The sequence below is a fragment of the Accipiter gentilis genome, chromosome 8 (genome assembly GCF_929443795.1).
Source record: "Accipiter gentilis chromosome 8, bAccGen1.1, whole genome shotgun sequence".
Taxonomy (NCBI): Eukaryota; Metazoa; Chordata; class Aves; order Accipitriformes; family Accipitridae; genus Astur; species Astur gentilis.
Window position 1 is genome coordinate 32,587,486 of NC_064887.1, and position 22,810 is coordinate 32,610,295.

The 22,810-nt window shown below is 43.3% G+C and overlaps 1 protein-coding gene and 1 long non-coding RNA gene across 4 annotated transcripts in view; one reads left to right on the top strand and one right to left on the bottom strand.

The window, feature by feature from the left end:
- Positions 1–6,676: 6,676 nt before the first annotated feature.
- LOC126041519 (uncharacterized) overlaps positions 6,677–22,810 on the bottom strand; it is a 30,666-nt gene continuing 14,532 nt past the window's right edge. The window contains exon 12 of one of the 3 annotated variants that reach the window (XR_007506885.1): positions 6,677–6,798. This is a non-coding gene — a long non-coding RNA (uncharacterized LOC126041519). The remainder of the gene's footprint in view (positions 6,799–22,810) is intronic. The other 2 variants (XR_007506888.1, XR_007506889.1) reach the window with 2 other exon arrangements.
- HEBP2 (heme binding protein 2) lies at positions 17,703–22,738 on the top strand. Its single transcript, XM_049807307.1, has 5 exons — positions 17,703–17,809; positions 20,177–20,261; positions 20,644–20,779; positions 21,028–21,193; positions 21,680–22,738. The coding sequence occupies exons 2-5, from the start codon at positions 20,187–20,189 to the stop codon at positions 21,852–21,854; spliced, it is 552 nt and encodes a 183-aa protein (XP_049663264.1). The 5' UTR covers positions 17,703–17,809; positions 20,177–20,186; the 3' UTR covers positions 21,855–22,738.

The following is a 22,810-nucleotide window of genomic DNA, read 5'->3' on the forward strand; positions in this document are numbered from 1 at the left end:
GACCTTCGGGGGGCTGGGGGGTGGTTAACAGCTCCACGAATCTCGGCGGGGATTTCTGCCCAGGCACGAGTCACTGCTGAGAAAAAAAAGGGAACGTCTTTCTGTCGATGGCTGAAAATGAGGAGAGAAGCCTGGCTGCAAAGTGGAAGCGCGTTCGCCTGAAGCGACGCAGGCTCAGCTCCCCTGAGGTTGCCGACCCACGCGCTCCGGCGCCGTACGAGGGAGAGGAGTTCATGCTGCTGCTGTGATCAGCAGCGTCGAATGCTCTCCTGGAGCTGTCTGCTGGCGAGACGCATCCACCACACAGTGCAATAGGAAGAAAAAACGGATGATCTGCAGTTCAGTGCCACTGAACGAGAAGGATTTCAAAAGGCTTGTCGTGGTAAGTGAGGAAGCAAACCCACACTGCCTTGTCGTAAAGGGAACAAGCACCAAAGGGCATGTCAAAAGCTTGCGAAGGCCTGGCGTCAGGGTAGAGACGGACACGACAAGTAATAGATCATGCAAAATGGCTACTTTATTGTTCTAACACACCTTTTTATCCCCTTCTTCAGAGTATGTGTTAGTATATGATTGGTTTAGTTAGTAACTAACCATTCATGATTGGCGAGTTCATCAGGACGGTTCTTCTTATCACTATCTTGTTTTTGTACCGCTTTTCTCGGATCTTTCCAGACTTTCAAGGATACGCTACAAGCTGCTCAAGGTCATGCTGTTCTCGAACTGTCAGGCATTCCACAGACCCGTTGCATCCCCCGACAATTCCCCCTTTTTGTATTTGTGCCAGAAATATTGTCCCGGCTGCCCTCTGCAGGGCCCTTTGCAGAAGGCTGAAAAGACAGGGCAACATTAGGAGCACAGTTATCACAACCAGGATAACTACCCCCACAGTCTTGAGCAGAGATATCAACCATCCAGACAATCCCCAACCCTCGAACATCTTTGTTAGCCAATCTAATTCATCGCTTTCTGTCAGCTTCCTGACTCCCTTCTTTAATTGTTGAATACTACTGAAAATGGATTCTGAGTGATAGGATAGATTCATACAACATATCCCTTCAAACTCATCACAACTGTGTCCTTGTGCTAAAAGCAAGAAATCAATTGCAGCTCTATTTTGTAGCGTAGCATGTCTAACACTATCAACCTCTAACAGTAAATCAGATAATACTACACCAGTCTGTATTCAGGGACCCCAGAATTTGTGATTCCTGGGGTGGCAATGAGGGTGAATGCCCGATCGGTGGAAACCAGGCATTCCCATCCATTGAGTCCATGACCTGCTGCACAGGGGTCTCCATCAATAAGTTCTTAAACTTTGTTGATGTCAGTGTAACCCCCTATTAAACCTGTGAAAAAGGGATTGCTTGGTGTTGCTGTACTGAGGTATAAGCTATCTTGTCCGGTCACGTCCGCCAGGGTCATCCAGATGTTTTCTTTGGTTTGCGGCGGTATCCATGACTACGTCCATCCGAGGACTGTGAGGAAGATGAACCATCTGTACATTCTTCTGCCATCTTGCTCCGGAAACTCAGCCCAGCAATCGGTAGGTGCCAGCTTTGCGTGGGCGTCCCCACGGAGGCAACGATGGCCTTGCCGTACACCAGCCCGATGCTCTTCGGAAAATTCCGGTATTTATACATTTGCAGAGGAACGGATTTCAGCACACATGGCCAGCGGGTGCCAAAATCCGCCTCAGTTGCAACCTATGACGCATGCGCTCGCTGGCCAGGCGCACTGCACAAGTCATAGCCATCCTGTCTATTGGTTCATGGGCTTTGTGATGAGGTTGCAATGCACAGAGAATCTTGACCTGTTATATTGGCCAAGGTGACCTACACTTTAGTTTTTGGTTGAGCTGGTATTCATATTGCCACACCCTCTGGGATGTTCCAGATGATAATGGTCATACAAATCGAGCAGGAGTCCATTGTGGGCCTGTATCTGGGGAAACACAAGCATAACCTCGCCCCCAGGTTAATAGCTCACATGGTCCACTCCACTGGCCAGTAATTAAATCTTTAACGTGTACTTTAATACCCTTTTGTAAACTCTGTGTTGAAAAGAGAGAAGTGTTGAAAAAGAGGAGGTAGGGAAGAATTATCCCCATAATGGAGAAAGTTAAGAACATAAACTACTTTATCTAAACATGCCTGTGGTGGTTCCCCAATCATTCCCCCTTTTTGTTTTTGAAGCTGCCGCTTCAACGTGCCATGTGCACGCAGCTCTACTACTTGTGGAGAACCATTTTGATATACTACTTTGCTGTTCCAGTTGTTGTTTTCATACCATACTACTGCTGCTTTACCTGTTTTTCCAGAACCATCTGTGAAGACAGTAGGGCCTTTCACAGGTTCCGGCTGGGTTAAGTTTTTCTGACCAAATGGTATTTCTCGAGCAAATTTCAGTAGCAGGTGTGACGGTAGATGATACGAGATCTGTCCTTGAAAACCCACCATAGCCACTTGCAGCTCGTAATTGTTTGCCAGACACCATTCAAAATACCAATTTTGAACAGGTAAAACAATCGTAGCTGGATCATGTCCTGTTAGTTCTACACATCATTTTCTGGCTTTTATGATTACATCAGCAATAAGTTCAAACAAGCCAGGAGCAGTTTTTCGTGGCTGGAATGACAAAAACATCCATTCTAAAATATGTAATGGGTCATCACACTCAGAATTCCACTGCACCAAAGCACCAAATGGCACAGTTTTGTCAATTAGTACAAAGAATTGTACCAATTGAGACAGATCTATTCGAGAAACAAATTTCTTGTATATACATTGTTCCACCATGTGAATTACATTTAACGCTTTCTTATTTAAGATCCTGGGTTCTGTTGGGTCATTGGAATTTTTTAATAAGTCCAATAGAGGTTGTAACTGTGAATTGGTCAGTCCAAGATAGGGCCTGATCCAGTTCAAGGATCCCATTAATTTCTGTACGTCATTGAGTGTCTTAACCGCAAGGTTAAGTTTCACAGGTTGGGGCCCAACCTGCTCGCTTGTAATTGTCATTCCCAAATATTTCCAGGGTTCTATTTTTTGCACTTTTTCAGGGGCAATAACTAACCCATATTGTAACGAATTCGTGGCCAAATTTTTCATGTCATTCAACTGCTCTTTGTCTGATGCTAACAGAATGTCATCCATATAGTGATAACAATAACTAGTAGGGAATTTTTGCCTTACAGGTGACAGAGCTTGTGCTACAAACCATTGACAAATTGTTGGTGAATTTTTCATGCCCTGCGGCAGAACTCTCCATTGATATCTTTTTGCAGGTTCTGCATGATTGATAGAAGGCACAGAAAATGCAAATTTTTCTTTGTCTTGGGAAGCTAATGGAATTGTAAAAAAACAATCCTTAAGGTCCATGACAATGATTTCCCAATCTTGAGGGATCATGGCAGGTGAAGGCATGCCTGGTTGCAGAGCCCCCATCGTGGCCATGACAGCATTGACTTGCCACAGTTCATGAAAAAAATTGCCGTTTTCCTGATATATCTTTTTTATCACAAATGCTGGAGTATTCCATGGACTGTGTGATGGTTCAATGTGTCCGGCAGCTAGTTGTTCTGCTACCAATTCTTGCAGGGCCTTTAATTTTTCAATTGGTAGGGGCCACTGATCCATCCACACGGGGTTATTTGTTAACCAGGTTAAAACAAGCATGGGTTGTCTAACACCCTGCAGCACAGTGGCCCCCGTTAAAAATCCATGGTAATTCTCACCCCCCACTGCGACAAGCAATCCCTCCCCCATAAATTGAGGGGAGCTGCCATCACATATGGTTTAATGACTGCTTGTTGGCCCTCAGGACTGGTAATCAGAACTGGTGTGGCTGCCGTCCTTGCTCGCGTGGATCCTCTCAGCCCCACTACTCCCATACCAGCCTCCTCTGTTGGCCAGGTGGATGGCTACAGATAATCGGCAATAATAGTCACATCGGCTCCGGTATCCAGGAGCCCTGCAAGCCTTACTGTAGTTGGAGATCTTCCGTGATTCAACAGCGTGCACGTCATATGTGGTTGGGATGATGAAACAGTCTGAGACCAGCAGACCTGAGGGGGTCCCATAGAGCCGAAGCCTCCATCGCATCGCCGTCGCTGTTCTGCTTTCGAAATACAACTCAAAAAAAGAACAAGTTGAGCAATGCGAATACCTTTTGGGATTGTTACTGGTGGGTAGGGGGTTGAAACCATCGCGCAAATTTGACCTGTAAAATCAGCATCAATAACTCCTACAATGCACAAATAGTCCATTTAGCGTGCTACTTGATCCTCCCAGTAGCAATGCACTCAGTCCTTGTCTTATAGGACCCCTTGCATTAAGAGGGACCTTAACGATGTCTTTTGTGACTATAGTGTCTGTGTCGGCAGTGGATACATCCAACCCTGCTGAGCCAGCTGTTGCGGCTGACAGTTGTTCACAGAGGGGAGTTGGCTGGCTGTCGGGAGGGGATTTGTTGTCCTCGCATGTACTCTCGCGCTCTTTTTGTGGTTTCCCTGTAGCGGCTGCCCTTTAACATGAAATCTGGAACGACGCTGTTTTGCAAAATGTCCTGATTTTCCGCATTTGTTGCAATTAATCTCCGGTGGGTTGTTCACCGGTTGTTTACCTGGTGATGTTTTGTGTGGACAAGTTACCTTGATGTGCCCTTCACTGCCACACCCAAAGCATTTCCCTGAATTTCTCATAGCATTGGCTAGGGCAGCCACCATGTGTTCCACTGTCCCAACCTTAGAACATGCAGCCACCATGTCGGGAACAGAAGGATTTCCTGGTAAAGCCTGTATTATCTTTTGACAGTCCTCATTAGCATTATCTTTTGCCAACAGTTTGCACAGTATTTGTCTTAAGACCTCATCTTCTACCTGTTTTTCCAGTGCGGCAGATATTTTTTCTACAAACTGTAAAAAGGGTTCTCTGGGGCCTTGGTGGTTAGCGATGTATTTTTGCTTCAGAGCTGCCATTTCCATGGTTCGCTTTAATGCCATAAGCCCTATATTTTGTGCCTCTTCGAGAACAATTGGAGGCCATGTAGCCTGCAGCTGAGGGTTACTAAACGGCCCTTCACCAAGCAAAGCATCCTCTCCAAGGCCTAATCTTGGGTCACCCTGTGGCAGTCGTAAATTATGCTGTGCCGCTGTGCATGCCATCTGCCTCCAAGTAGATTGAAATACTTGCAATTGTACGGGCTGAAACAGCACTTGTGCGAGATGCATAATGTCATATGGACACAGCAGATCTGTGCTGATTATTCGAATAAGTTGCATCACCTCAGGAGAATTGATTCCAAATTTTTGTACTTTATTCTGCAAATCCTGCACTACTTTCCAGGCGATTGGATTGTGCTCATCGTGCTGGTTTGTGCCTGCAGCAGCTTTGAAAACAGGAAACGTAGCAGGAGCCTCTGCTGCTTTATCTAGAGGCTTTAGAAATGCTGGTGTTAAAGAGCACAGGCTGAGGCATTCTGCTACATCCCAGTTGCCAGTGTCGGCAGCATATCTCTTAACTCCCTCCCAGAATTGATCAGGGGATCTTGGGACTACAGCTATTGTGGATGGGGGGAGAGTCCATGGCAGAGGTTCTTTCGTTATGGTTTTATCTGCGAGATGCAGAGATTGCATAGCATCAATTAGAGCTTCATCTTCTGCCTCACTTTCATTTTGGCTCTCACTTTCCGGCTCGGTGTTATTCGCCGGATTCGCCGTAAATTTCTCCTCGGGGGGGGCTGATGGAGTCACCCCTTCCGCTGCTGCACCAGTAGGTGAGAAGGGCCCCTCATCGCCCAGTAAGGTATTTAATGGCGGAGGAGGAAGAGGTGGATAAGGGTATGATCTGATTTTGCCCGTGAGGGGTTTTCTGCCTGCAACTGCTGATACTGCATCGGCCGCAGTTGTTACTTGATCAGAATCTTTTTCCTTGCTAACATTGTCTGATTTCTCATCTTTCTTTTGCTGATCCTTTGCATCACATTCTGCTTTCCATTCTTTCAGAGTCTCAGTTAATAAACGCCACATGATAGCCAACTCGCACAGCTCTTTGTCCTTTAAGAGATCTCATCAAACATTTTCAAGGCCACTGATTGCCATGCACCTACACTGAACGCAGTAAGTGTTGTGGCTTGAAAGCCTTGCGTCTTACACCATAATAAAATCCTTCTCAGGCTTTGTTCTGGGGTTTTAACCCCTTTTCTTTTTAATAGGGCTTTCCAGGTAGACAAAATTGTCTCCTCTTCCTTAGTTAATTGCTGCCCCATTCTAACAGTTTGGTCCCCGGTGGCTCACCTTTTTAGGTGTCTAGGCTCAGGTCCAGACCAGGCAGATTTCCACTGCTCTCAGCTTCACTGGGCTCCATCTCCACAGTTCTTCCCGCCACTAGTATACCCTTTTGCAGCTCTCATCTCCACCGGTATACTTCTTGGTAGTGCTGGATTTATCGCTGTTAAATGATCTGTTCACTCAGACACATCGGGGTCACCATTTGTCGCGGTAGAGACAGACACGACAAGTAATAGATCATGCAAAATGGCTACTTTATTGTTCTAACACACCTTTTTATCCCCTTCTTCAGAGTATGTGTTAGTATATGATTGGTTTAGTTAGTAACTAACCATTCATGATTGGCGAGTTCATCAGGACAGTTCTTCTTATCACTGTCTTGTTTTTGTACCGCTCTTCTTGGATCTCTCCAGACTTCTCAAGTATACACTACAAGCTGCTCAAGGTCGTGCTGTTCTCGAACTGTCAGGCATTCCACAGACCCGTTGCATCCCCCGACAGCCTGGGAACTGCAATAAAGAGCATCTCTGATGAAAAGATTGTTTTTTCCCCAAACAAATGAGTCAAATTTCATCTTTTCTCTGTTCCCAGACAAAAGGTGCAGCTGGAGATGAAACCTAGAACTACAGCTCAGTAATTTAAGGGTAAGCATCCAAGTACTATCATTATCATAAACCAAAATCCCATATGCCCCAAAAATTCAGCATTGTTCCAACTCATCTCACATCTCTGCATTTATTTTAAGCGACAGATGTGCACATTTCACCCTCAGGGTCTCAAATCTGTACTCGGGATCAAATTTAAAAGTTGTGGCACTGAAGAAATGAGCCAGCCATTGATCTCTGTGCCTCAGTCCCCCTTTGTAAAGTAGAGGTTGTATTTAGCTCTTCTGTTCCTTCCCATGGTTATCTATCTGCAAGCTCTGCAGATAATAATTATATCTGATGGATGCATGCTGTGGTGGGGACCTCCTGTTACTCAGCACCTCTAATTTGCATCGCTATTTGGATAGGAGAAACCCAAACCAATAACATAAACATATGATGTATGGATAGAAAAACCATGCCATAAGCCAAAAGCCACAAGATGCACAGAAATGAGAAGTTAAGGGGAAGACCTGCTTAAATTTGGCCTCGCTATGTATACCACCATGACCTGGGTGCAGCTCACCTTGTGGGTGCTGCAGAACACCATGAGGACTTCAACCATGAAAGGCTTTGGCTGCCTGTTGCCTCATCTCCTGCCCATTTCTTGTTCCACTATGGTGCTGGAAGCACTCCCAACACCAGTGCAATGCCCTGGCTCTGGGACACACGGCGTGGGGAGCTGGGAGGATTCATGTTGCTGTGTGAGAAAGGCAAATGGAGGTCAGGCTATGACAAGCGAGCAGAAAACAATGGGTCATGGGGAGCTAAAACTGGTCCTCACGTGCAGCCCATGTGGCTGCTGTTTTCTTCTCCGACGTGGTTTTACCAGATGTCTACCACGTGCAGTGCAGAGTCTGGGCCCCATGGCAGAAGGGCAGCTGTGCACAGCACAATCCTCCTCCATCCCACCAGAATCACAGCTGGTCCGGAATTCAAATCTTCTCCCAGTAGGTCTGGCCAGCAGACCACCAGCACCTCTTGAGGCAAGGTAGTGCCCTGCACAGATTTGTGGCTGACAGTGAACAGACTTAGAGGAAAAGAGGCTATGAAAGGCCATATAGAGTGCATATGGACTGACCACCAAAAAGACATCAATAGGTCTTTCTTGAATATGCCGCAATGCCTGCAGCTTGCAGCTCTCCTGTGGGCTTGGTTTGCTTCCTAGGGAAAATCATTTGGTTTTTCTACACCCATCCATAAAACAGGTGCAATAAAACATTCTGCCTTCAGCATGCACTTTCATGTCTTCCATCAGAGCGTGTTTTGAGAGCATCCAGTGCCTGCAGTAGAGAGAACAATCCCTCATTGTTGTGTGCTCTGGGAGCACATTTTTCATGTAGTCACATAATAGTCTCAGGAGTTTCGGTTTGTGATATTCCTCCTCCACTCTAAAATATGCTCACTGTGGGCTGTTCACATGCAAAGATCACTTTCTCTGGGGTTTGGCTTTATTAAGAAGTTCTCACAAAGCACATGTATTTTTCTTTTCTTTGATGCTCATCTCATTCTTCCAGAAATCCCCTCTTCTCTATGCTCTTCCATCCCTATGGGTAATTTCTCTTTTCCCAGGCTGAACAGTTCCAGCTCTCCCGGTCTCTCCTTGTAATACAGATTCTCCAGTCCCACAATCACCTTTGAGGCCCTTCACTGGACTCACTTTAGGAAGTCCATGTCTTCCCTTTACTGGGGACATGCACCTCACCAGTGCTGAGTGCTGAGCAGAGGGGAAGGATGACCTCCCTTGACCTGCTGGCATCTCTCCTCCTAATGCAGGATACTGCCGGGGCAAACTGCTGGCTCACGTTCCACTTGTCCACCAGGACCCCCAGGTCCTCTTCAGCCAAGTTGCTTTCCAGCTGGGTGGCCCCCAGTCTGTACTGGTGTGTGGGCTTATTCCTCCCCTGCTGCAGGACATTGTATTTCCCTTTGTTGAAGTTCTGAGGTTCCTGTCAGTCCATTTCTCCAGCCTGTCAAGGTCCCTCTGCAAATTTGCTGAGGGTGCTCTTTGCTCCATTGTTCAGGTCATTAATGAAGAGGTTAAGTAGTACTGGCCCCAAAAGAACACTGTATTTTGGGAGGTTCAGAGACAGTTCAGTACTCTGTAGAGCCATTTAGAGAAAGTTCAGAAGATTTTCTTAGTATTTTAAGAGAGTTTTAGAGCTACTTTGTGCTGTTGACAGCATATGAGACAAGTTTTACAGTCACTTGAAGTGGTTTAGAGCTGCTTAGAACAGTTGGTAGGAGTTACAGATTGGTCTAGAAAGGTTTTAGAGCTCTTCAGAGGAATTTTAGAGCTACGTAGAGGAGTTTAGAGTTGCGCAGTAGAGATTTAGAGGCATTTTAGATGTATTTGGAGACATAGTGCTGCTTATAGCAACATAGAGGAGCTTTAGGTCAGTTTAGAGGTGCTCTGAGGTTTTTAGAAGAGCTTTAGAAGAGGTAAAGGAGTTTACAGTTGTTTACAGTGCTTTACTGGAGTTTTGGCACACTTTACAGGACTTCAGAGCCTCCTAGAACTCTTTGTAGGGGTTGTAGAGGAGTTAGATCAATTTAGAGCGATGTGGAGCTGCTTAGTGCTGTTCAGAGCAGTTTTAGAGGACTTCAAAGAAGTTTCAGTGCCATTTCTCTAAACAAGAGTTTCAGAACTGCAGAAAGGAGTTCTTCTAGAGCAGTTACAAGGAGACTGAGAGGGGTTTGAGATCTATTCTGAAGCATTTTACTGCTGCTTAAAGCAGTGTGGAGGAATTTTAGATGTTAGTGTTGTTTAGAGGATTTTCAGAGAGGTAGAGTGGAGGTTTTAGAGGAATTTATAGCCGAGTTGTTTATAGCTGATGAGAAGAGTTTTAGAGCTGTTTAGATGGATTGTAAAGCAGTATAGTGCATTTTAGAGGTGTTCTGGGGCTGTTTAAAGAAGTCCAGACTGGTTTAGTGGAACCTTGGAGTGTTTTAGAATCAGTTAAATGATTTTAAAAGGTGTTATTTAGGGGGTGTAATAATAGCTCTTTAAGAGCTCATCTGAGGTGTTTTGTAGCTGTCTGGTGATATTTTAGAGGGGTTGAGAGCACCTCAGAACATATTCAATGAGTTTTAGAGGTCCTTAGAGGAGTTTAAGAGGCCCAAAGGAAATTCAGGGATCTTCAGATCAATATAGAGGAGTTCTAGATAAGATCAGCTGAATCTGAAAGCTGCTTAGAGGAGGTTTAGAAAGCTGTTAGTGCAGTTTAGAGGACCCTAGCACTCTTTAAAGGGATATTACAGCTCCTCAGAACTGCTTAGTGTGCTTTTGAGGAGTTTTGGAGGAATCTGGAGTTATTTTTCAGATCTTTAGAGCTGTTTACAGGAAGTTTAAGGTATTTTAAAGGTGGTAATAAATTGTTAGAGACGTTTAGAACCATTTAATGGCAGTTTAGAGCTGATTAGAAGAGTTTTAGAGTGGATAAAAAACCACTTAAGAGTTGTGTAAATTAAATCTGTTTTGAGGCAACTGCCTCACTGCAGCAATGCAGAGGTCCTTACAGCTCTTTAGAGCTGATTAAAGGACTTTTAGAGCAATTTAGAAGAGGTATACAGTGGTTTAGACTGCCTAGAGGGGGTTAAAATCTTACAGTAGTTTAGACATATTTTGACAAATTTTAGAGTTGCCCCAGCCCATCACCTCCCCAGTTCAGTGCTGGTTCGGGGTTGGGACTGTCTTCCCACATCCTTCAAAGCCCTGATTGCTGTTTCTGACTCCCCTCATTGCCACTGTCCCTCTCCCCCTGTCCTTGGGTGAGGGTTTTGTGTTTCAGGGCAGTCTTTGCTTACCTTCGGAAGGAATGCAATTAAGAAAATGATGGTAAAGATTCTAAGACTCTGATATTTACACTGATAAGACCCTTTGTAATTACCAAAAGGAAAAAGAACTGTGCTTTAGTCAAAACCAATCCACAAGTTATTCCACAGGGGTTTGAAAGACAGCGTAGGTCCAGTTCAGCGGTACTACATAATACAGTGGATAATTACTAACTCTCTTCATTCCTCCTACAGTCATCAGCAAATGAATACCTGCACGTCCCCTTACACTAATGTCCCAAGTGCTAGCATACCACATGCAATCAGCAGTGCCAATGATATGTGAGTTCAGAGTCTTAAGGATGAGAGAAAGAAGAAACGAGTTTACTGTTGCTGTTTAAAATACTTCCTCTCCTTTATACTCATTTCAAGTGTATGTTTAATGCCAAATACATCCTTCTGATGGAAAAAAAAAACCCAAACCCACATTTAGGAAGGCTTAAATGGCTGTGGGAATTTATATTCAGGAGAATCTGAATACATGAACTCACATTCAGGTTCCAAAATCTGCATTGTAAATTTTGGACAAGGCAGAAGAAGAGTTTAGGCTGGCTGCAGCTGCAGCATGCTGTGCAGTGACCAGAAAAGCATCTTCTCACTTACCACTGAAATAAGCAGTGAAGTGTCACTAGTGCCAAAGCTCAGGGGATATTAGGACACGAGTGAAAACAGCAACAAAAATCAGCTGCTATTTTTCAAAAACAAGTATAGAAATAAAAATACCGTTTTATAAATTTAAGCAATTTTTCTACACGGAAAAGAAATTAACATGAATGTCAAAAGCTTATCTAAATAACTCCATAAGGTAATTTCAAATAGGGAAGTTATAAACAATTTTTTGTTGCCATGTGCCAACATAGTGGATTCACATATCTATTAAGAACTCCATTATTCAAATAACTGATTTGCTGAGGTAGGTTAACTACTGAAGCCAAAGGCCCTGCAAGTGTCCTCCAGACTTTTTTGCTGTTGCTGTGTTAACACTTCCAACATTTTCTACACTGGCTACAATTTACCACCCCTGTCCTTTACATTCCCCAAATTACACTTCTCTATACCTATACACAGTTTTGACATCTGGATGTTCCCCATTTTTCAAGCTACCATAAGTGCAGTTCTGGTTGGGCATAATTAAACTACAGTTTTGCTTCTCTTTCTCTCTGCAATAAATGTATCCAGATACAATATTCTTTTAAGACAGACCGAAATCTGTTTTCAGAACAAATAAGAAGTACCCAAGCCTAAATGATGGCAGAAATTCAAAAAGACAACACATGTGAAAGTGATAAAATTCTGTTAAATACCGTCTGGGCTGGCTGGTCTTCAGAAGTACATCATCTGAGAAGCTGACATGATGTCATTATATGCAGAGCATCTACCTCATTTTCTCTGCTCTAAATCTAAAGGTCCAAAAATCAAAAGAAATAATGACCTCTCTGATTTTACATTTGAGTTTTAAACTGTGAAGTTGGATATCAATATTACCTGGAAGCTTGCCAGTTTACCTCTTCTAGAATTGAGCATAACCTGGAGGATTTTCCTAATTTAGGATTTGCTCAACTGTCCTAACACAGACATTCAGACTGGTGTGTCTGCTGCATAAAAGATGTTTAACATACCGAGATGTTAAGGTGCTTAAATGTTTAATCTTCCCAGTAACAGTTCACTAATAGATACTAGAGTATATTCAAACGTAAGGCTTTAGAAACAGAAAGAACTGTCATGGTACACTGGATCCATTGGTGAGCTGAAGTGACCATTGGCAACCAAGAGAGTTTGGGGGCCTTTTGTGTTGAAGTAAAACTCACCTCTGAGCACAAACAACAGTGCCACCTGCTGCAGAATGCAGCATTAGCTCTTGAGAAGGAGAGAAAGAGAGACCAGGTTCTTAAAGACTCCATCTCTGGAGGCCTTACTTGCATAATCTAAGTAACAAAAATGCCCACCAAAACCCCACACCTACTACCAAAATCACCCCTGTTAGAAAATGGGAGAAGTTCTGATATGATCCGTACTTATGCAACTAAGATCAGGAAGAAGCTTAGGAAACAAACCCTCAGCTAGGATAACTCATTGATTTGTGCTTATGTGGTTAGCTGGATCTACAGGCCAGAAAGAGAACACTTTCCTACAGCCATGCATCACTAATTCCTGCGTGCCAATAAATACATTCATGATTAGATTGCAAGGGCTTTGTAATGGATTCCTCATTCTACTTTGCATTACCCAATATGTACCCCAGTGGTCCTTGACTTGTACTGCTGAAGAACTATCACAACAGAGACACTCCTAGCAAGAAGCTCATCATTTTTTTCAGTTGTCTCTCCCTGTCTTTTTGGAGAAAGTGGAAAATGTGATTATTTTAGGAGACCATTTTCTCTAACATTTTTCTAGTCCTTATGCGCTGGGCCTGTTTCCATCATTTCTGGACATGTTTTTAGGTCACTGAGACTCCATAGGGAAACCCTGGCCTCTCTAGGGCAATTTCCACATACCTGGGTCCTTTTCAGACTATTGGGGCTGTTCCCATCATCCCAAAATAAGCCTTCAGCAGAGTCAGGACCTTAACACAGGTCCTGGGCAGAGGATCAGCCTGTCTAGCAGGTGAGATGCAGAAGGCCTTGGGCTGCCACTGTGGTTGCTATTTACTTTCTCCATATTGCTTGAGAGCATTATTTGTGGTATGGATTGTTGGTGACTTCAAATACTGGACTTTCCTATTGATAAGAAACAATCAGTAAATGTCCATTCTCCTTAAGGTTGTTTTTTTTGAGCCCTGTCTCTGAGTAGTGTTCTCAGATGATTGACGCCTGGCTCTTTCCTCTTCAGAGCTTTTTGCAAAGGTGTATTCTCTCTCACCTTAGACTATAGCTTAATTCATTGTTCAATACCAGTTAAAAAAAGGAAAAATAGCAATACAATAGATTTGTGTCAAGGCTTTTTTCTAGCAAACACTGTTACCTATGTGACCTTAATCCTGTTTCCCTGAATGGGATGTTCTTATCTTGAAGATAAAAATTGACCTTGTTTCATGTTCTTGTTTCTGAGAAGAATCTGTCAATAGCGGATGAATTTGTAGGGGAAGATGAATTCACTTCCTTTCCTTCCAGCACTCAAAGAGGACTGCAAGTTTTCTGTGGATTTAGATAATATTAGTGCTGGCTAAAGAAGTTTACTGAGACAATTGCTTGTGGGGTTCAGCTAGATCCCTAAACAGATCCATATTAAAAATAACCCTTATTTTGGAAAGAAGCCAAGTGAATAAAGCAGTATATAAAGCTGAGAAAGTTTCCAGTCTCTCTCTGGGCTCTGTGGACAAAAGACAGGAAGGTTTAGGAAGGTTTTTCATGGCAGCTGGCAGGAAAGATTGATTTAGGATTAATTCGCCAAAGCTAGAATGATTCTAAAATGTGACCTTCAGCAGAGAGATCTTGGAAAATGCCAAGTCAAGAGTGCTCTGGAGTGGTGTTGGATGTAGGAAGCTTTTTATTTGGTCAAGAGCAGTCAATTCCATGCAATCTCTGATGAATTGAGCATGGAGTCACTCATTTACCAAGATTTTAGGTAATGCTGTCATTGAGTCAGCCGTTCAAGGTAGCAGGCAGATGCAATAGTTTCATGTGTCATTTCCAACAAATTGGCTGGAACCAGGCAAAAAGCAGACAGACAAAATCCACATAGGCATTTCCAGAAAACAAACTGGTTTTGGCTGAAGGCCAATCCAATGGTAACAAATTCGTGTGCTGACATAAAATGCATAGGTTAGAGCATAAGGTCTAAATACCATCTCATTAGAGTTATGGCAGAGATTTCATTTCCGTAATTTGCAAAGGATAATATGGAATCTCCCTGGAACAGTGCTATAGTGCATTAAACTGCTTCTTTAGAAGACAGTATACTTATGCTTCTTCATTTCCTTGCTGGAAGAGAGATTAAGATATAAAATGGAATTAGCTAGAAGGCTTTCTCTTTCTTTAGAACAAGGACGTAAGAGGCTTGTTTTGGGAGATGAATTTGCAGAAAACCACAGTTCCTCTAACAACATACAAAGACACTTCTGCTGCCCTGTTCTATTATTTACAGTAGCTACAGTAACATCACATGCTCAACTTCTTTGTTGTGAAGTAAGGGCTTCTGCATCATCTAATAACTGTGTGTTTGCAAAAGCAAATGCCATTTGTATGTGAAGAGTCTCAGTTCTTTTAAATCAACATCATTATCAAATGCAAGGCTAACTGATGCTCCGACAGGTTTAGGCAGAAATGCAAAACTGCCTGGAGCATTTGGGTTGAGACCACTTGTCAGAACATGTGAGCGGCCAGACTGGAGACACATGCATCCCTCTCTGTCCCTCACATGCAATTTTTTCATATTACACTACAGACTCATCAGTTACAAGAACATGACTCTTAAGTTATCATTAACCATACTGTAACAAAACATTTTTTCCCAGGCTTCTCCAATCCTGACATAATTTGGTCAGTGGAAAAGATTAATCTTTTTTGTGTCAGTAGTCTGTGCTTGCCTCTAGGGATAAAGGCAACTTACAACACACTTCCATGAATTTGACAGCAGCTATTGTAATGTTGCCACAGAGCAGGCGTACGTAAGCATTTTTGCTATATAGCCTGTTGGTTAAAGTCTCGTCTGGGCTTGTTATAGATAAGGTCTATAGAGAGGAAAAATGGAAATCACAAGTGATGACACCACAGGCTTGTCCTTATACTTATCCAAGAGAAGCTGCTAGCCTGAAAAGCCATTACCTAAGTACCAGTTCATTACAGTGTTCTGCACAGAAGTGCCTGCTGAAAATAGTAAAGTTAAGCTACAGATTGCATGCTTTTATGTGGTTGTGCCCTCATCTCTACTCCTTGAGTTTAAGGCAACAGTGCAGAAAAACATTGCTTTGTCAGCTATTCTAGAAAATACCAGCCAAGTCCCAGACAAATATATATGACATTAAACAGAGGTCTCATAGGCTACCTTTGAGACTTAAATAGCGCCTGTTTAATGAGTACATTTAGGGCTCCTCTGTCAGCAGCAACTCTTTGCATTAGAGATATAGTATATGGTATTTATATAAGCTGTATGAGCCTTCATTACTGCCCGGTTTTGCTTTTCCCCATGCAGGAGAGACAGCGAGGAAAATGAGCAGTATCCATATGCTGTTGAACTTCCCTGTCGTATGTTCTGCAAACTACTGGGACCTCAAGGTGCTAAACCAGTTCTTACACATTATTTTCCTGTGTAAAGGCAAGGGGTACAGAGTTAGTGTACTCAGATTTTCCCGTTTGGCAGTACTAGTGAGACTGTGTGTCAGCTTCCATCATAATCCCTTCCCCATCCCCCTAATTATATATAGTTTGGGTATGTATATACTTATGTATAGAATACATGTCCTCATGCCTGCCCTACTGCCTCTTCCAACTGCTGACATGTTCTCCCCATGTATATGTGAAAAACAAGTGTTGGAAAACAACATCTCAGAAAAACACTGATGATTGTTCTCTAGCCACGGGCTACTCCACCAGGAACAGTTAGCTCTTTGTCGGGGACATCAGCTGGACACATACAAACTGACTGGGGATTTGTTCTGGGCCTCTCTGCTTCAGAAACAAAATGAGAATTCACAAGGGGCTTGTGTTTATCTACAGATTAACCGCCCCCTTTCAAGGCAATACTTCTCTGTGCTTGTGACTGGGGTAAATGTGTTGAGATTTGCCAAACTGTTGTGGCTGGGTATAGTTTTTTACATGGCCTTCTCTACTCTGGAGAAAATCATTACTAGTACACACTTGACAGGAATGTTAGGGTGACAAGAGTAATGTAACGGCTAACTTTACACAAGCACATGCCCTTGCACGGCTGTATCTGCTTCTCTGAAAAGCCCTGGTGATTTTCCTGTTTGACCCAAGCAGAACACAGGTAAAATTGAGAGAGAGTTTACTCCCTAAAATAAAAGCACAAAGCATGCAGAGAACTGGTTCTGCATTTCAGGCTCCACTAGTAAACCACTCTTTACACCACCCCACTTCTGTGGCTTTAGAGAGCTTTGTGGCTCCAGAGGCAAGTTTGCAATTGCTGTTTGGCAGGGGCTTGGGGTTTTTGATTCCCCCTTTTGGAACAGGAGTGTATCACACAGCATCCTGATGAAGTTCTCTGCAAGCAAAGTGTGTTTCCTGTTGAAAGTCATTCCCAGCTATTGATTTCAAATGCCCCAGAGAGCTTAGCTGAATTTGGCTGCAAGGAATTTGCACAAACCGTGACAAACACCGGAGGTGTGCTCAGAACTCAGACTGTGAAGTTTAATCTGCCCTATTGTGCTGGTACCTAAATATGTCTGGAGCTGCAGCTGGTTAAATGAAGAGTCCAGCTTCACTCTGTGTATTACAAGCAGGACAGAATTTCACAATAGCATTGTATAACCCCTTTGTGCAGATATCCAAGGGCTAAGGGGGCTGATTAATCTCAAATACCGCTCAAAACAGCCAGCCATTATAGAACACTCTCTGTCTTTCATAACATGCCAGCAGAAATCTCATGAGGATAGTCTCAGCTTAGTTTGCAGCCAGATTTCCACCTACCATTTTGCCCCAGGGGTAAAAAGGAAAAGCTGTCATTCTGTACCATCGCTCTCATATAATCTGAGTCTGGGGGGGGACATCATTTACGTGAAATTCTTTCTCCCAAGAGCACAAAACCTGCTGCTGACCCTGACATAAGTAGGCACAAACACATGGAAACCCAGGGAAGTTACACAAGGGTGCAAAACTGTTCATGGAGCCAGATTACACCCCGGACCCAATGTTGCCTCGTAGGCAGTAAGTAGGTGGGGCTTTCGGCATTTGCGTGGGAGCTCTCCAATGAGACCCAGAGAAGGACAAGGCTACAACCTTCGGGTTTTCATAATGGCATCTCCCTCCAGTAGGGCTGAGGCATGGGCGGAGTTTGATGAAACTAAAATAAACACCGATACGCAGCATCTCACGAGTATGTGCAGCCTCAGAACGAGACTGCAATAGCTAGAAGGACAGCTTAAAATGTAAGTATGTCTACTTTCTCTGCTTTCTTAATATAATTAGCAGCTTGTGGAATGGCATGTTCTGGCTATGCTTACTCATGGCATCAGTGTTACCTGCGAAGATGCATGCTGTGCTCTTTGGCCCATGTGTTAACAGCCACAGAAAAAGCCTGGACATCCTACAGCAATATTTATATGAACAGATGGAAATCTTGAAGCTAAGCTTTCCTGTAGATTTAAAAATTAATTCAACTGTAAATATTTGGAGGATTCCTCTCAGTTTGTGTCCTCCCCCCCCCCCCCAGCATTGTTTTATGCAATTCAAAAATATTTCATACATGCAGTCACCAACAGTACAGGCCACAAAGTTACAAAAGACAGAGCTGTGAGAGATCTAACCAGCAGTTAAAAAAAGGTGTGTCAGGGAGGGGTTGTAATTGGCAAGTACAGAGACAAGCCAGCTTGTACAGCAAGCAGCTACTACAACAGCAGGTGTTGAAATGGAGGAACGTTTACTTCTCTGTTTTCTAACATACCCAGGGAGCACATGAAGAGCAGAAAGGTGTTTTCTATCAAGTTGTAGCAAGGAGAAATATAAAGTGAAGTAACAGCAAAGCAGCAGCATCTTTGCCTTTGAAACGGCAATGGATAAAATAAATTACTGTGGGAAGTTTCAGTATAATTGCTCACATTTGCTTCTAATAAAATGATTGGCCTCCTTCTTTATTGTTATGCTTTGTTGATTTGTAAATACTATTAACAAAAAGTGTATTAGTGTACAACTATCCAGCTTGGGACTATGCAGCAGTCTCCAGCGACGTCATTCTGTTAAAGAGTGCTGAGGATGTTGTATCAGGGAGGGGGACAGCGCCTGCTTTTAATCGCTGGCATCAGTCTCCTGCTGTGTGGTTCTCTGATCTTCCCTTGCGCTGTGGTGACGACTGAAAGAGCTGCTAGAAAAAGCTTAACACGTGAGTGCTCTGTGCACTACTTCTTTTACGGACTGTAAGTGAAATCGGTACCAGCACAGGTTTTTCAACCTCATAGATTCCAAAGACAAATATCCTTGTAGCCACCTCTAAACCAGGATGCAGAAAGGGATTAATAGCATTCAACAATAGTCTACATGTCATAAGAAAATGGAAACAGGTAAGAAGGTAGTCAGGTAGCACGAGGCAGTTCATTTTACAAAAATAGCTATTCACAATTGTCATGTTAAAGATGGCATAGCTTAAAGACTTCACCACTGGAGGTGAGACATGCTGTGAATTGCATCAGTACCCCTTTAATACTGAAAGCCCCTGAAAAAAGTAGAGCCACCAGTGAGAGGGCAGTGGCTTCTTGTTGTGTGGGCAGCTATAAACAGTTGAGGAGGTGGAGAAACGAAAAAGAACCTCAAAGTTTATTCTGTTACCCCAGAAACATGCAATTAAGTTATACTCTGAGAATACAATGTACTATGATCTAAGAATCAAGATAATTGCTGAATTAATTATGTGTTGTCTTTGCAACGTGAAGTGCAAAGGACATGGTAACGTAATAGAAAGCAGAGACTTTCTCAGGATGTAGGTTATGCACTATGATCTGCCTGGTATAGACAAATGTCATAAAAGAAGGTTCCTCAAATCTCAAGATCTTTAACCAGATGCGATCATTTAAATAGCAATTTTGTTTATTTTTGCTTGCTTTATTTTGGGACAGTGAGCGCAAGTTGAGTGTGTTCATGTTTTCAGCTTTTTCCTTCCACATGAAGGCTACCTAGGAAAGTAGCTACATATTCATATATACAGAGAATCTCATCTATTTGCAGGACTCTGGGGCTAAAGGCCTTTAAGAAAGGCATCAGCTCTTATGAAAGGCCCAATAAAGTTATGGGCACAGTCAACACCCATTAACTCCAGTACCTTTTCATCCAGGAGAAAAGTAGCTGAACTCTTCAAGCCCTTTTTACTTACAGACTTCCACAAAACTGCCACTGGCAGAATCTCAACCTTCTGTTTTACAGCCAGGAAACACCTTCACTTCAAGAAGCGAAGGCAGCATATCCTGAAAGATGAACACTCCCACATCAGCCTAGAGGCAGTTTCTTGGTCCTGGTTCTCTGTTGGTTCCTTCAGGGCTAAAAGGATTTCAGCCCTTTTTGTTGAACCATTGGGGATAAGTGGTAGAACTCAAGCTTTTCACAATTTCAGGGCCAACTGCCTTTTAGAAAGCACCAGTCTTTTGCCTGAGCTTTTCCAGTCACTTCTCAAGCATTACTGAAAGGTTGGAGACCAGAGGCTGAGGAAAAGCTCTTTGACATTAGTCAGAAAAGCCCTAGCACTTTCTTCTTCCACATGTATACTGCATTGATCGGAGAGAAGCCAATGAACTTTATCTGCCTTTCAGCTCTGGCAAGATGATCAAATCCTTCAAGCAAACATTTCTGTCCCTGGATCTGCAGTCCCCTCGGTGGAGCTCAGCAGAGACGATGGTAACCGCCCGCTAAAGGCCAGGGGAAGAGAGCTCTTTGCAGTCAGGGTGCTGCAGAGCCCAGGTGGATTTGGGATTCTCAGTCTGACAAGCCTGAAGGAGCTGGGGAGTGTTACTTTAGACACTGTTCACACTTAATTGCAAAGGGGGAGAGGAACACCTATTTATAAGCTCTGAGGAGCCCAGCCTAAGGCAGAACAGCATGGTTTTGCAAGGGAGGCATCAAACAGTTTGACACTGGGGGCATGCCTAGAGTCAGCAGCAAAGAGGTTGCCCAGTGTTATGTCATTGCAACAGTATTTTCATGCAGATTTGGAAAAAGCACCTACTACTTTGTCATCTTTAATATTCTCATGGTCACTATGACTTTTGCTACCTTTCAGGCAAAGGATTATGAACTACGTCAGTATGAGACAGCAAAGTGGGTCAGCACAGTCATTAGGGGAGAAACCCAGAAGGAGGCAACGCGCCAGGGCTTCTGGAAACTCTTCCACTACATCCGAGGGAAGAATGAGAAAGGTACAGTGCACTGGTTTTGAACCGCAAGAAGCGCAAATGGGAGATGAAGCTGGTAAATCAGCTGTAGGACAAAGCAGGTTCAATTTCCTGGCCTAACACCCCTGTGACTCCATTAGGCCATTATACCCCTGAGGCTGCCTTGGTTTCTGCTTTTGGGATAAGTCTACATGACCCTTTCTTTACAGCAGCATTCAGGCACTGTCTTTGCTTGCAGCTTAGAACTCTTTCCCCCCCCTCCTCTCCTCTAGAAATGAAAATCGATATGACTGTGCCAGTGACGTGCCTGATAAAATCTGGCTGTGCAGACTTCAAGATCTCTTTCTTTGTGCCATTTAAACATCAAGACTCTCCACCACAGCCCACTGACTCAGATGTGTTTATTGAAGAGCGGAAGGCAGCACCCATCTTTGTCCGGTAAGCAGCACCAGCACAAGTGAAGGCAGCTACTGAAAGGGGTTATCTATTAAGACTCTGGACTACTCTTTCTTACAGCTGATTTTTAACTGTGGATAGATCCTGCTGCTCAGAGCCTTGACTGGCAAAACCTGAGCATTTGGAAATCTTTATGCTTGGGTGTCTCACCAAGAACAAAGAGAAATGACCAAGTACATTTGCCCTTTCTGCATGTATTAAAGCCACAGGCAACAATCCATGTCAGCTAATGCTCTCATAATTGCAAGCAACTTCAGCAGTTTGTATTTTTTAAAAACCTACCTTTTAAAATAGCATACATAGCCATATGCTCCCCAACAGCTCCATAGTTTATCTAGTAACTACAAACTGCATCAGAAGTGCTCAAACACTGCAATGCTTTGCAAGCCTGAAGTTTCCTTCTGTGAAAATAAGAAGCAGGGACTTGAACTCCTAACAGAAAACCCCCTCCCTTTTCACTTCTCCCAGGTCCTTTGGTGGATTTGCCTCCCCAGAGAAATATGCTGAGGAAGCTGAAGTCTTGGCCAGAATCTTAAGAAGCAGAGGCCAACCATTCCATGAAGATTTCTTTTATACTGCAGGCTATGACAGTCCCTTCAAGCTCTTTAACAGGCACAACGAAGTGTGGTATTTTAAAAAGTAATGTGGGGGGAGGGGGGGGAATATTAGGAGGCTACTTACCAGCTCTGAATGAAAACAGACCTTATTAATGGCTTTTGCTTTAGTACACAAAGGTATTTCATTTGCACAGGGACACAGGATCATGTCTAATTCATTTTCTCTAGGTTGAAATACTAGCCTGGCTAAAAAGGTTTCAGCTCTTCTACAAGATGTAACTTAAATGTAAGTAGGTTGTACCCGCTGGAGTGGGAAGGAGATACGACACACCTATTCCTCTTACTGAAGGGTTCTAGGGACCACTAAATCTGAAAATATTCCTGCAGAAGTTTGGATGTCTAGTTTTACTTCTAATGAGAAGTGCTACAGCAATAGCTCAAGTGTTATGGAGAATGAGTACTTCAGAGCTGACTTTCCCATACTGATATTACTCCTGAGACAACAGAAAGATGGGGGAAATTAAATTAATTTTTCAGAGAAGAAACCCAGCATAATTGAATTTTGGGAAGCAGTAATACCTTAGCAGGCTCTAGTGCTTCATAAACAGTAACTTTTTTTAAATAGTATTATCAAAATCTCCCACCTCTCCACTCAACTATTTTTTTTCCTCATGGAAGCCGGATGCTGTCTTGCTCCAGACTAATGCCAGTAACCATATTAGCCTAAGAGTCCAGTAGAAAAGGGTTAACAGTGTCCGAGCTGTATGCTTATTCTGTGCACACCATCTGTGCCTGAAAATTCATACCAGGCTTACTGCTGGCCTGTAATTTTAGGAGCAAATACACAAGTAGTAGTGTTTAACTCGCCTACAAAACACTAGTTACTACTTCCATTATTTAGCTTTGTCCAGGTCTCGGTATTGGTCAGCTCAACCACAGTCTGCACACTAGCAATATCTGACCCCTAACTTAAGACACTTGCAGGACTAGCATTTAAACTAGTTTAATCCCTGCTCTAAATCAAGCATTTAAAAAATAGGCT